The 14,849-nt window shown below is 42.2% G+C and overlaps 1 protein-coding gene across 1 annotated transcript; it reads right to left on the reverse strand.

The window, feature by feature from the left end:
- Positions 1-12,699: 12,699 nt before the first annotated feature.
- Positions 12,700-13,442, reverse strand: LOC133923388 (21 kDa protein-like). Its single transcript, XM_062368700.1, has one exon. It carries the CDS (start codon positions 13,391-13,393, stop codon positions 12,791-12,793), a length of 603 nt encoding a protein of 200 aa, XP_062224684.1. The 5' UTR covers positions 13,394-13,442; the 3' UTR covers positions 12,700-12,790.
- Positions 13,443-14,849: the final 1,407 nt, after the last annotated feature.

Here is a 14,849-nt window from a genome sequence, read left to right on the forward strand (position 1 = left end):
CCCATAAGCTTCAATTTCGATCTAAACAATGCACTTTTCTTGGATATAGTCCTCTTCACAAGGGATTTAAGTGTCTCGACATCTCTATGGGTCGTGTTTATATTTCTCGTGACATTGTCTTTGATGAAAATGTCTTCCCTTTTGCTCGCCTCAATCCGAATGCTGGTGCTCGATTGACCTCTGAAATTTTGCTGCATCATCTTTTGATCATGGGGGTGTACAAGTAGATGATCAATCCATGATGAATAGATACAAGTAGATGATCAATCCATGATGAATTTCCCTTTAAATCCAGCTAATTCCACTTATGAGCATTCTGGAGAAAACAATGTTGAACAGGGGCAAAATTCTGATGAACATGCATTTGACCAGCAGCAACTCGAGGGTGCACTTGGACCAGTAGCAGCAACTCCAGGCTCCTCCGTCATGTCTGACCAGCAACAACAAGGAGGACACGTCCAGGACAGGGAGGCAACCGAACAGCACACCGAGCAGCAGGCATCTTAACCGAGTCTGCACCGGTGGCAAACTCTGCACTTGGCGTCCCTGTTTAGGCTTCAGTAGCACCGGCGCCTGCACCAAACTGGCCCACAATAAGGCTTCAACAAGGCATTCAAAAGCCAAAAGTATATACTGATGGCACATTGAGGTATGAGAATTTTACTATCACTGGTGAACCGAGTGATCTTCAAGAAGCACTAGGAGATAGTAGATGGAAAACATATATGGATAATGAATTTTTGGCTCTTATGAAAAATGAAACTTGGCACTTAGTTCCACTAGCTAAAGGGAAAAATATTATTGATTGCAAGTGGGTTTACAAGGTTAAAAAGAAAGCAGATGGAACTATTGATAAATATAAGGCACGTCTAGTTGCAAAAGGTTTTAAACAACGCTATGGTGTTGATTATGAGGATACTTTCAGTCCTGTTGTGAAGGCTGCTACTATTCGTCTTGTATTATCAGTTGTAGTCTCAAGGGGATGGAGTCTACGCTAATTAGATGTGCAGAACGCATTTCTTCATGGTGTTCTGGAGGAAGAAGTGTACATGCGACAACCGCCAGGCTATGAAAGCAAGTCTATGCCTCATTATGTATGTAAGTTGAATAAGGCTTTGTATGGCCTTAAACAAGCGCCAAGAGCTTGGTATTCCAGGTTGAGTACAAGGTTACAAGAATTTGGTTTTACTCCATCTAAGGTAGATACATCCTTGTTCTTTTACAGTAAGGAAAAACTCACTATTTTGTTCTAGTTTATGTGGATGACATTATTGTTGCCAGCTCTTCTTCAGATGCAACCTCAGCATTACTTCGAGATCTAGAGAAGGACTTTGCACTCAAAGACTTGGGTGATTTACATTACTTTCTTAGTATAGAAGTAAAGAAGACAGAAGATGGGATTCTGATGACACAAGAAAAGTATACTATGGAGTTCCTCAAGCAAGTAGGTATGCATACATGCAAGGAAGTAAGTACACCCATGTCTGTTTTAGAAAAAATGTCAATATCAGAAGGAGAGATGTTGGGGCCAAAGGACTCAACACATTATAGGAGTATAGTTGGTGCTCTTCAGTATCTAACCTTGACACGGCCAGATATATCTTTTTCGGTAAATAAGGTGTGTCAGTTCCTTCATTCTCCCACTTCATCACATCTTACTGCAGTTAAAAGAATTTTGAGATATGTTAAAGGAACCTTGGGTGTTGGACTCAGGATAAGTAAGTCATCTTCCATGTTGGTAAGTGTTTTTTCATATGCAGACTGGGCTGGTTGCCTGGATGATAGGAGATCCACTGGGGGCTTTGCTGTATTTTTCGAATCCAATTTGATATCTTGGAGTGCGAGAAAACAAGCGACCGTGTCAAGATCTAGTACACAAGCAGAGTACAAATCATTAGCTAATGCAACAGCTGAGGTAATGTGGGTACAAACATTATTGAATGAACTTGGTATAGTTCATCCTTCAGCAGCTCGTCTTTGGTGTGATAATAATTGTGCTACCTATTTATCGGCTAATCCTGTTTTTCATGCAAGAACTAAACATATAGAAGTTGATTATCATTTTGTGAGAGAGCGAGTTGCTCGCAAATTACTGGATGTTCAGTTTGTGCCAACAGGAGATCAAGTTGCCGATGGTTTCATCAAACCCTTGTCAGTTTGCCGGTTAATGGAGTTCAGGCACAATCTCAACTTGGGAAGTTAAGATTGAGGGAGATTGTTGAACATATAGCAAGATACGTTAGTCAGGAAAGCTAGATTTTCTGTATATCTCAAATATGGAAGTTGTATATCTTGTACTCAATCTCTAATTCGTGTATGAGCCACGCCGACGGCTGTTGCCAACCCTATATTAACACGAATGTGAGTACGGACGAGGTACCTCGCCTAACCTAATTCTCACAAGCATCACCCTACAAATAATAAGCAAACAATGGCATGTCATTAGTGGGTCTAATTAAACTTTTTAATGTAATGATTAACAGGCATATGAGATCAGATGAATTTGCTGATGTCAGCCGTGGTTGAAGATGGAGATTCATCGGCTTTGGCAACCCAGGCATTTGTTCTTCTAGTGTGAGAAAATAGCCCAGGTCGACTTGAATAAAATTTCTAGAGAAAGTTAGCATAAATTGGCTACACAGAACACAAATTGAAAAAAATTGCCAGATTAACTTAAGCAAAATTGCTTTAGGAGTTCGCACCTCCAGTGGCTTGGCCCGATGCTGCCATGCCTCCAGCAACCTCCGGTCACCTTGCTGGCACTCGTAGCTTTGCCCCACCACCTCTAGCCGCCCTGAGGCCCAGCTCAACTCTAGCCACGGTTGTTCGCCGGTGAGCCGCGCCGCCAGAGTGCCCACTGAAGGGTGGCCCAACAGGTCAGTCGGTGTAAGGAGTTAATTAGGTGACTAATACTGTTGCTAAGCACAACATAAGTCATTAATCTTTCTAATCAAATCTTTTTAATGCAACGGCTGAGATACGGGATCTAGCTAGAAGATTTTTTTTTATAAAAAAGACAAAAAAACTTTTTATGAATAGATTTCTTTGATAGGTAAGAAAAATGTATTTTTGCGAATAGAGAAAATTTTGACATGTGGATCCGCTGGTCTAGAATTAATTGATTTTCCTCAACGAGCAATCTATTCACTGATTAGCAGCAGTGGTTTGCCTTTGGATGAATTTGAACTGTCCGATCTGAAATGGTGATCTGGATAAAGCTACAGTATTATGCTGTTATATGTTAAAAAAGACACACACACACAACTACTTGATTTGTTAAGAACAAGAATGGCGTGACGTGGATTCAGAAAATATCAGAAGAGTATGTGACTTCGTCGACGGTGAATACGGATCTTTGAATTTTAGATGAGCACAGGGCTATCAATGGCTACGACGTTTGTGTCTAAAATCCATACATGGGCACTGACAAACCAACATTTGTAGCAAATTGATACAGTAGCAAGAATATTTCTTCAGATTCCTGCTAACATTGGTAACCTGCACTAGTGATGCTGTTGATGATATATATAGACGCAATTGCCTTGAAATTTGCCTGGGAGCATGGGAGATGAATAGCTAGCATTGAGGATTGATCGATGGCGTGTTGGATCCATTGACCGGCTAATTGTGGCAGCTGGTCCACAAAAGGAAAAAGACGTATCGTCAGAATCATTTGTACACACTGACTGACACCAATAAATAAAGGATCTGTCTAATTAACCGTCGCACGTTTTTTCACCCTAAAAACATTCGATTTTTGCACCCTACATTAGAAATCCAACGGCTCAGATCCATCCAACCATCCTGCAGATATTACTCTTCGTTTCCTTCCTGGGGTTTGATCCCCATGGATCCTTCTCGACTGCCCCACAACCATCATCTCCGTCCACACCCTCCGGTCTCTGTTGCACCTCCCATTGCCTCACCGTCACCAATCCCTTAGCACTGGCGTAGCCAGCCGGTGACCACCTCTACTGCTCGATCTCATCCAACTTAGCCTCCATGCACATCTTCTTCCACTTCGGTGGCCATGGATCCATGCTCTTCCGCCTCCATCGCCACCCCAACTAGCTTCAATGGTGGTATAATCACCAAATCTACCACCCTTGACTGCCTCTTCCCATAACTACTGTGAGCTCGATGCTCCTGCCACAATTACCGCTCACCGGTGATCCTCCGCTATTGCAGCGAGAATTGCCCCTACTGCTTTGCTATTCCGCCTATCGCCCGCTACCACCGTTGGGCCGACCGACCTCCCTAGCTATCCCTCTAAAGTCCGGTGCCCTCAAAATTCCGAGCCCTAATCTTATCGAAGAAGATGATGGCATTGTCGGAGAAGACATGCAACCACTCGCGGGTGAGAACAAATCTCCTAATAAATCATGCGGCTATAAATTTGATTGATTTATCCCCCAATTTTCATCCGCATGACATTTAGCCTTTCTGATAAATAAATAGCACTGCTACTACGATGACGATTTGCCAGTGAACCAACGAAAGAGACATGTAACAGATGAGATGGATGGTGACATATGGTGCTTGAAGCGTAAACCTAGACGTCCACGATGAACAGTATAGTGTTACAACTCAGAAGCAACAATGCATAAATGAGACGACGAGTGATGCAGCCCCTCAGATCTCTTGTCTGTTCCCTGAAGAGTATTGTTTTCCTCTGGATGAGTATACGTACTAGCTCAGAATCTGAGTATTGTTTCTTTCAGGTAAAGTGATGTTGATTGTTTTGGCTCGTTTCTTTCTGGTAAAGTCACTATGCGAAAAAATGCTATAAGTGACGGATAATCGTTACAGGTGACAAGTTTTGTATTTATCACTCTAAATATGTTACTAATAACTAGTTATAAATGATTGATAAAAATCCATCACCAATTAGATTATTAGTGATGGGTCAAAACATGACCCATCACTAATAAAGCTCATAAGTGATACGCCATAACTATGATCTGGCACTTTTTTTACAAGTTATAAGAACGGGTCACAATTATAACCCGTCACCTATGACTAATGAACTGTTTTCGTGCTTTTTGAACATGAAAAAAATCAAAAAAAGATTCGGTAAAACATGCGTAATTTTGCATACGGACTCTGAATCGACGTTTTTTTTACTCTACGGACATATACAGAAAAAGTTATGGGCTCGGCGAATTTATTAAGGTCAAAAATGGCCTAAAAGATTGGGTTCTCGTCCTCAGAAGTTTCGGCACCATTTTCGGAACACGCGTTTGTATCCATAGCCACCACCTCTTATATCAAACTTAAGCATAAATATGTAATGGTTCCTATTCTAATGGTACGTAAGGGAGAAAAAATAAGAGAAAATAAATAAAAAATATTTCACTTTGAATTTAGGATATTTCACTTCAAGCAAGATATGAAAAGCAAATCCAACAGAGAATTTGTAGAGCAAATGTGAGTCTTAGCTCTAATATCACTTGTAAGGATCCATGACATCCTAAGAGGTGGGAGCTGAATTAGAACACTTAAAAACCTAATCTAACTGACTCCAAAAACTTCATAAGATAAACCTATACCAATTTTCATCTAAATATGCTCTAGATTTATTTAGTGTATCTATTCTACCATTTAAAAAGTTTGCAACATATAGTCAATCCTAGCAAACTACTTTAGTAAAGTAAATGCACAAAGTTAGATTGCAAGAATGTAAATGTAGAAGCGTAAAGATGGTAGAGAAAGTAAACTCGGCATAAGGTATTTTTATCCTATAGTATCGATGGCATAAATACCACCCTAGTCCACGTTAGATCTCCACCAAGGATATGCTACCGGACGGCACCCGGTCACGGCTCTTAAGCCACCAGACCTCAAGCCGGATGAGCCATCAAACCACCAAGGAAAGACATCATTACAAGCCTCTCTTTCGATCACTTGCCGTTGTGATCACTTCGGAGCTTAAGCCATCAAGGCAAGGGTCTCCGCGTCCCCGTACACGTGTCTTGCCGCCGCTCTACATCAAGTCGGAGGTTCAACAAGCTTGAGCAACTCCGGCTCAAGTTGCCGGTGAGTCACCGAGACTTTAAAGCACCGACGTACCACTTGATACAAGGTAGGATCACTCTTTGATCCCTTCTTCAAGCTGCAGCGCCTAGCTACAACTTACTCTAGGCCTATAAGTACTAATCACTTACTAATCTTGTGCTTATTACCTTGGATGATCATTTTAAGAACTTTGGTCGCTTAAATGTCTTCTCAAGTGTATATGGGTTTCTCTAGACAACCACACCTTCAAATGACTGAGTGGAGGAGTATTTATAGCCTCAAACTCGCGCACTAGTCATTAACCTAACAGCTTAGAAAAGTTGTTAACACCGAATAATCCGGTAAGAACAGAAGTACTAAAACTGGATCAGCCGGTGAGTACAACCTCAGAAACTAGTCATTGGAACCCACTCAAAGTCATCCTGAATACTAGACACTCTGGTGTATATATTATCTCTATCACCGAATTATCCGGTGAGTACATTTGAGCCATCCGAGCCTCTGCACCCTTTCTATGTAAATTGCTCTGGTGTAAACGTCTGGTGTACAAAACACCTATCATTGGATCATCCGGTGAGGTATTATTCGATCTTCAACTCTTGAAAATGCTTCTGCAGGAAATACTCTGGTGTGAAGTATCCAGTGTATTCAACACAAGCACCAAACCTTCTGATGAGTTGATCTTCGTTCTTCTATGCTTGGATTCTTCTCTGCAAGAATTAGTCCAATGTGATTCTCCGGTGATAACTGGACCATCCGGTGAAGCCATCTGCATCATCCCATTTGTCAACAATGCTCCGCTACTTCTGCCCATTTAACATCGGATAATCCGGTGAGGTAAAGCTGCCTTTGGACACAAAGCTCTGGTGCGCTCAATTCTTCCAGCACCAGACTATCCGGTGAATACATTTTTTCTGAGACTTCTCTAATTCAACCAAGCTTTGTCCCGACTACGGTAACTTCTTGATGTATTGCATCTATGAGATTTATTAACATATATTCTTGACAAACATGTCAGTCCTAATGACTATGTTATTATTAATTACCAAAATCACAATCATAGTCTAATAGGGCTATTTTTCTCTTCAGAATTAACACTTTTAACTCAAGATTTATTTCTTCTAGAGGAATTCGAAACACTTTCAAAGTTGTCCATTAAACATTTTTTAATTTGATACTGAACACGCATCTAATTGAAGATCAAACATTTTTGACTTGCTTTTTTTTAATACACTTTCAATTTGAAATATGGATCTTCTGACTCGATAATAGAGTTTGTAGCCCTTACATTATTCTGGCATTAGTACGGTAGTAAGCTAGTGTTGTGTCAAGTTATGTTGTATAGGACTGTAAAGTATATAAGTGATAGATCACAACTTTCCTACTACCAAAACTGAGCTAAGTATTTGTAAATACTGTCATTAATGACGGGTTATAACTTGACTCATCACTAATGACTAGCCTAAGAGACTCGTTACTGATGAGTTTGTTATTGGTGACAGATCAAAATTTGACCCGTCATTAATGATTGGTTTAGGATGACCCGTCACTGATGAATCGTCATTGGTGACGGATCAGGTTTTCAACATCACTAATTACTCGTCTAGGATGACCCATCACTAATGAGTCGTCATTAGTAACAGGTCATAACTATAATTTATTATTTTTATGATAAGTGGTAGATCATATTATGATTTGTCATATATGTTGTTTCTTTTTGTTTGTTTTTTACATGGTGAGTGATGGATGAGTATGGGTGATGTATTATTCCACGAATGGATGGATCATGCATTCATGCGTGGATCTTGGCCTGCCGTCATAACAGTTTGGCAACAAAAAAGAGGGGACTTAAAGGAGGTTGAGATGACTAAGCATCGGATAAGCATGGGCACAAAAGCTATAAGCAGGCATCAGCTAGCTCGATTATACCGAATCGTTTCTCTTCTTTTTTTTTCCCCCTCTTTAGATGATTTATGGCTTTTTTAGTCTGAACATATAGTAACCTAGCTTGAATTCTAGTACATCTCGACGCCAATCTTTTATTTACAAAATAACAGTCGCTAATCCTTCGTTCCTTTAACATCGACTACAATTGGATCTTTGCTTGTTTAAACCCCAACCTCTGATCTTCATCAAAGTGTGCTTTTATCTCTAACAAGCACGATGCGTCGCTGCCAATGCGCATGCCATTTGAGTGAGACTACGACAACACATAATATAAGCCGCCAATGGTGGACGGAAGATTTCTATTTGAGCACCACGTTGTACCTTGGAGAAACAAGCAGTAGCGGCCGCCAGAATGGCGATAGTCGGCATGCAGTTTCATTTGTCGTGCTCCGGACAATCGCCCCTGTCCAGCCAGGCCAATACCCTAGCAACATGCATGTACTACAACTTGTTAGTGAATTGAATGGCATGATGAAAGCATGCATGAAGAGAGACAGAGAGAGTATTCCCAAATCCATGAATGTGTAAGACTACAATCGATTGGTGGTTGTCGATTTATTCTTCTCTGAATGTAAGACGGTGTTATTATTAAAGGGCTATGCCTGAAACACTCATGCATGCTTATCAGGCACTTAACATTAGTTTTTCTTTTTGTTTGGCAGCCATCAGTTTAGGTTAATGAAATGGTTCTAATTTGTTCTTTGAAAGTTTTGTTAGCAAGCTCTTACTATGATACTCAATTTTCCAACTATGAGATACATAGGTACCACTGGAACAGTTAAGGTTACAGGGAAGATAAATTGCGTAGGTAAATATGTATTATATTCATATTTAAGAAAAAAATCACAATCTAATATATAGTGCTTACAAACTGTCACAACCCCATAGAATTACATTTTTCTATGTTAGTGTTAGGCCACTTGTAAATGTACCTTGTTCCTATTATATGCATTGAAGGGAAAGAGGTGGTAAGGTGGTTACACACGTGAGAAGGAGGTCGTAGGTTCGATTCCCATGGAACGTGTTGGCGCAAGAGGATGTCTTGCGTAAACAGAGTACGGCGAGAACATCTTCTAACGAGGAAGCTCAAGCTTAAGGACAGCAGTGAGCTGAGAGGAGAGAGCGAGAGAAGGGGTGTGTCTGTGATGGACCTAATAACACAAGAGATTTTACCAGGTTCGGGCCTCCTGGTCGGATAACAGCCCTACGTCCTGTGCTTTTGCTTATGGCATGTATCAACTGGTTAGAAGGGGAGTTTCTACATCTGATCAGAGGAGAAAAATCCTTCCCCGGGGGTTCCCTTTTCCCAGATGATCACGGCCTCCTATTTATAGGATGTACGTAGCTTAGTGTACAAGTTATCACGATGTACAAATATCTAGGACCTGACCGAATTACCGAACCTTATCCTGGATAACTACTTTTTACCCTACATAGAAGATAAATATCTACCGTGGTAACTATTGTGGTGCCTGCCCCCTGAGGGATGAGCTGGTTGCCAGTTGCGGCCTGGTGCCGCTCTGCCGGGGGTGTCAGGACAATTTTCATAGCGCTGGGGTGTCAAGATAAGCACCACTTGCACCGGCATTAATCGCCCATCACCTCGCGTCAGGTCGGCTGCAATGGGTGTCCTTTCTTCCCTGATATTATCTCCAAAGACCAGCTGCATCTTTAGGCTTTGGAAGGCCGTATGAGCACCAGAGGGGTGGCCTGAAGGGGTCTGCAACCCCCAGGGGCCTGGCCTCCTGCTGGGAGTCCGGAGGCCGAAGGCTCTGGAGGGACTTACTATAGCTTCGAGTCTTCGTAAAGCCACGTACGTGTCGGAGGGGTGGCCCGAAGGGATCCGCAGCCTTTAGAGGCTAGGCCTCCTGCTGAGAGTCCGGAGGCCGAAGGCTCCAGAGGGACCTTTGATAGCAATTGTCAACCAGTATCCTCAGGCTGGTCTATTTTCCCCCAACAGAATGTAAACTTGAAAATAATGTGAAAAAAAGCGTGGCTTGTGAGGTATAGGATGGACCTGTGTTGGGGTGACTCGGGTGAAAAAAAAAATTGGACTTTTTTGTGTCTAAAAAATATGAAAATATTCATCGGTCATTAGTGACGGATCAAGATTACAATCTGTCACTAATGTTCAGTCAATAGTAACGGGTCACGGTTACAACCCGTCACTAATGACTGAATATTAGTGACGGGTCACGGTTATGACCCGTCGCTGATGACCTTATTAGTGACGGGTCATCACCCATCACTAATGATCTATCACTAGTGATGCGATAAAAGTGATGGGTACGGGACCCGTCACTAATGCTAGTTATCACTCATCACTAATGACTCTTTTTCACATAGTGATTTCAAAGATACACAAAGGAACCATGTCTTGACATGTTGGGTGGTGACAAAATGAGAAGTTAGCAATATGTTTTCATGAACAGTACAAGTATGTGCGGATGGGTGAGAAAAATGTTGTCACGATGGCTAAGAGGTAAGACTCGTGTCGTGTGGGTAAAGATGTATTCTCCTGCAAGGTGTAAAAAACTATTCGAATAGTCGCGCTCTCAGTCATGATCACGCTTAATGTTCCATTTGACATTATCGTAGAGCTTTATTGGGTTTGTGGTATGGACTATATCCTTTCATTGATTAAACCATACACACACTCTCCTTGGAGTCGGGACTAGTAAATATCCATAATATATAAGTTTTATGAGTACGTTCATACTCATAGTGTTATTTTTAAGTTTTTGCAAGTGAGGATAGGGCCGTGCTCAGCTACTTTTACCCCGGTAATACCGGTAACGGGCAAGAGTAGTGGTTGTCCACTTGTGCTAACCCAGGTAGTACCTTATAGGCAATTGTGCCACCGGTCTTTTGTTCTTTCAATGATACTTCCACTGCAATTTAGATGTTAATGTTCCTAAAGATTGTCATGTGCTTTATCTTAAATTTTTAGATTTTAACGCTTGCCATGTGAACTTGTAAAATTATAAAGATATATAATCTAAGTTTGATATTTTCACTCTATTGTGTCTTGGTGTGATGTGCTTGTTGTAAATGATATATACATTGATCTTAGGTATTGTCTTAATGCATATATCGGAACTATCGGGATTACTCTTGTTTTAATCGAAATGTGGCTACGAAGGGTGTCTTTTAGATGTGTGTTAGTACGTTGCACATCGAATAATGGGTGCGTGCTAGCGCTCATCTTTATGGACAGCCGACATACTTGATTAAATCGAGTGTGGTTTTGATGGTTCTCACATTATACACATTTGAATATGTTACTTTCTGCCTGTAGTGAATTTATATACAATGCAATTTAAGGATCTATTAATAATGCAATTTGTTTATGTTATGATGGTTAAAAACATCACCTTACATTTATCCATACTATTGGTTCAGTAGTTCAGTCCTTATAATAACATTATAACTAAAATATAGAAATTACAATAAAATAATTTAGTTTTATTCTCCCTAAATTACAATAATAAAATAATTCGATAAATAATCCAAAAGCTACATAAGTGCACAGACCCACAATAGCACGCGGGTGGTACACCTAGCTCTTGAAAAACAAAATAACAGTGGCTAATTCTTAAAAAAAATAAAATACTCTTATCTGTTTTCAAATATTTGTCAATTTGACTACTTTATTTGTTTACAAATATTTGTCAATCCACATTTTCGTAGCGGAGTTTTCCATTTTCCCCTTACAAAATATCTCCTTATCCCCACCCTCTCCACTAGACCTATCCAAATGAGCCTGTCGAGCCAGCTTGGCACGAGGCTAGCTAGGCACGACCCGGCTAAGGCATGGTCCGACAGGCCCAGTAAGGTTAATGGGTTGTGCTGTGTCAGCCCTCGTGCCGGAGGCATAGCCCATGGCACAATCCGTGAGCTATTGTGCCGTGTCAGGCCGGCCCGTGAGTGACTGACGGCGGTGTAGCGGGGCGGAGCGGCACGACGGAGGGACCGAGCGACCGACCGGCGGGGCGGGGGCGACCAGGCAGGGTGGCGTGGTGGGGTCGCAGCTGGGTTGGGCCGTGCCGTGCTGGCACGGCGTGCCACGGCCTCAACCTAGGCATGACCCGACAAGGTGTGCTATATCGGCCTAGCTCACCTAGGTTCGAGACGTGCCGTGCTTGAACTGTGCCTACAGTAATGGGTCTCGAGCCGATCCAATAGACATAGTTCAGTTGACCAGCTTTACTCTCCACCTTTAATTGTGGGCCCAAGACAAATTATTTAATACAACTTTCTCAATTGTACATAAGACAAAAGTTAGTTATGATGGCCATTCTAATAATATTTGGGATAAAACTAATGATTGCCTTATTGGGTAACCGTGTTAGTTAACCGTGTTGGGTTAAAATTGACAAAAGTTAGTTAACCGTGTTGGGTTAAAATCGACAAGTATTTAAAACAGAGCGAGTAACAATTGCTAGAAGCAGAGCACACCCAGCGTCTGCACATCTGATGCAGATCCGGACTGGGTTGAGAATTGATCTCACGGCGTAGAGATTTCAATCAAGAGACCAACCACCGCCTACTTTGCTGCTGTCGGTCCTATTCCCTGCCTGCAAGGCCATTAATTGTTCATGGTCCTGCACCGCTGTAATTTGTACCCTAAGCTAGCTTAAAATTAGCTATCTATTTAGGTTAATTATTGTAATTAGCAACCGTGTATGATTGATCCTAATTGCAGAGTCAGTCGCAGACAAGAACACAAGCAGGGTCGAAATTGGGCAAGCACTTGTTATTACTTAGTAGCAGCGATCCATACATGGCGATGGAGATGGAGGGGGCATGGAGGAATTAACAGTAGAGGCTACAGGCGGTGCGGCGCCGGGTGGAGCTTGTTGACGAGCGCGAGCGCGTTGCTGGTGAGCTGCGCCACGGCCACCACCCTCTGCTTGACGGCGTCCTTGTCCTTGCCACCATGGGTCTGGCCGAGGGAGTCGAGGCAGGTGGAGGTGTCGGTGAGCGCGGCGCTGGCCCACGTCTGGACGTTGCTCAGGCACCACGCGAACCGCGGGCTCCCGGCGCGGCCCATCCGGTCCATCTCGGCCGCCGACTGCCGCAGCCGCTCCTCCGTGTCGCGCGCCAGCTCCGCGCAGTCCTTCATCGCGCCGCCGGCCAAGGAGGTGGCGCCACCACCGTGCAGGTAGGCGGAGCAGTTGCGCGCGCCGTCGGCGCCCACGACGAGCGCGGCCCGCGCCAGGCGCCGCGGGCTGCGGCCCACGGCGGGTGCGCAGGGGACCAGGGTGCTCTCGCAGACGCGCGGGTAGCTCGTGGAGCGGCAGGAGCGGCGCACGAAATCGGCCGCGACGCCCGGGCTGACCGCCTTGGGTTTGGCCTTTGACCCGGCGGCGGTGCCGGCGGTCAGGAGGAGGATGAGGCAGGGGAGCAGGAGAAGGTGGTGGTGCCTCATCTTGTTTCTCTCTCTTGATGATTCTTGTCGTGGACTCTCTCTTTGGATGCCTTCGTGGAAGCTTTAAAGTTAAGGTAACCAGGCTAAAGGGAACGTGATATATACATATTTTTAAGTTTAATTATCTATTTCTCTTATCTATCTATTAATTCTTTCACTATCTTATATTATTTTTTCACTTAATCTTTTAACATAAATACATGACTGAAATAAAGATGCTTAAATGACAACACGGGAAGTGATATTCTAGCTTAGCCAAACCCAGAGTGAGAGAGAGATATACACGATAATTTAGAGAAGAAATTTTTATAAGATCTGATCTTCATATAAATCTCATACACACAACGTGGATATGAATCTCACATGAGTGTTTTAAGTGATCTTATAAAATTTCTTTGTATAATTTAGACAGAAAGTAAAAGATAACTTTGGTCCTCCTTAAGTTGTGAGGCTCTCCAGCCGTGTGGCTCCACGAGAATCGAAGTGACCAGACTACGGCCACGTTCAGATCTTTTGCTTGACAATTTCGTTTCAAGAAAACTCTCTGTTCCATCAAGGATTTATTTCTTGTCGCCTCTGAGAACATGAGAAACGATTCTTCTACCCAAAAAGGTCACAAAAAAGAAGCTTAAATTCTTTCTGCAAGTCCAGCACAGTTTGAATATAAACGAGCAACTTAACAGCCAAATCTAGTACCGCTCCATGATTGAAGCTCAAATAAATGGGTGGTATCTGCTGCTAACGATTTTGTACTACAACTGATTATCAGTGTGCATGCACTTTTCTATCGCATGGAAACTGCATGTATAGTGTGTGTGTGTATATAGCTAGTTATATAATGCACCTTCCTAGTAAAACAAAAGGAAGGAAAAAAAAGAGCGACGCCATGAACATCAGTTCATTATTCAAAACACATTTTAACCACTGATTTACTAATGCAAATATGTTTAAAAGTTAATTGAATACAAATAAAATCATGATACAATGAAAGTATTTAATTTAAGGTGACAAATATGCACATATACTACTATTACTTGAGTAATCTTAAAACTTACGAAGAAGATATTGTAGGACAAAGTTTTTTCTTTTATTTTTTTTTTTTGTGTACATTATGACACATCTCCTCTTTTTGATTGGACGTAGTAGTACCTAATCTAGTCTTTTCTCTTGATTCTGAGAGTAATCTATATAAATTCGATGCTTGGATGCCTAATGTTAGGCGTGCCTAACGTTGGGTTACATGCCACTACGGCTCTATGGCTGGTCAAAGCATTTAAGACATCTTTTTGCTAAGCTAGGGACGACCAAAACAGTGACCAGCGTGTTAATTTCTTAGGCATGACAGCACCAACCGAGAATATATATGCATTTTGAAATAGAAAACTCACTTGCCAAATTCGTAATATAGTATGTTCATGCGATTGAATCAAGTACTGGAATTGGAAGTGCAAAATAC

Source organism: Phragmites australis, chromosome 7 (genome assembly GCF_958298935.1).
Source record: "Phragmites australis chromosome 7, lpPhrAust1.1, whole genome shotgun sequence".
Classification (NCBI taxonomy): domain Eukaryota; kingdom Viridiplantae; phylum Streptophyta; class Magnoliopsida; order Poales; family Poaceae; genus Phragmites; species Phragmites australis.

Bases quoted from the DNA above. Each gene is read 5' to 3' on its own strand.
- LOC133923388 (XM_062368700.1), bottom strand. From the start codon at position 13,393: ATGAGGCACCACCACCTTCTCCTGCTCCCCTGCCTCATCCTCCTCCTG.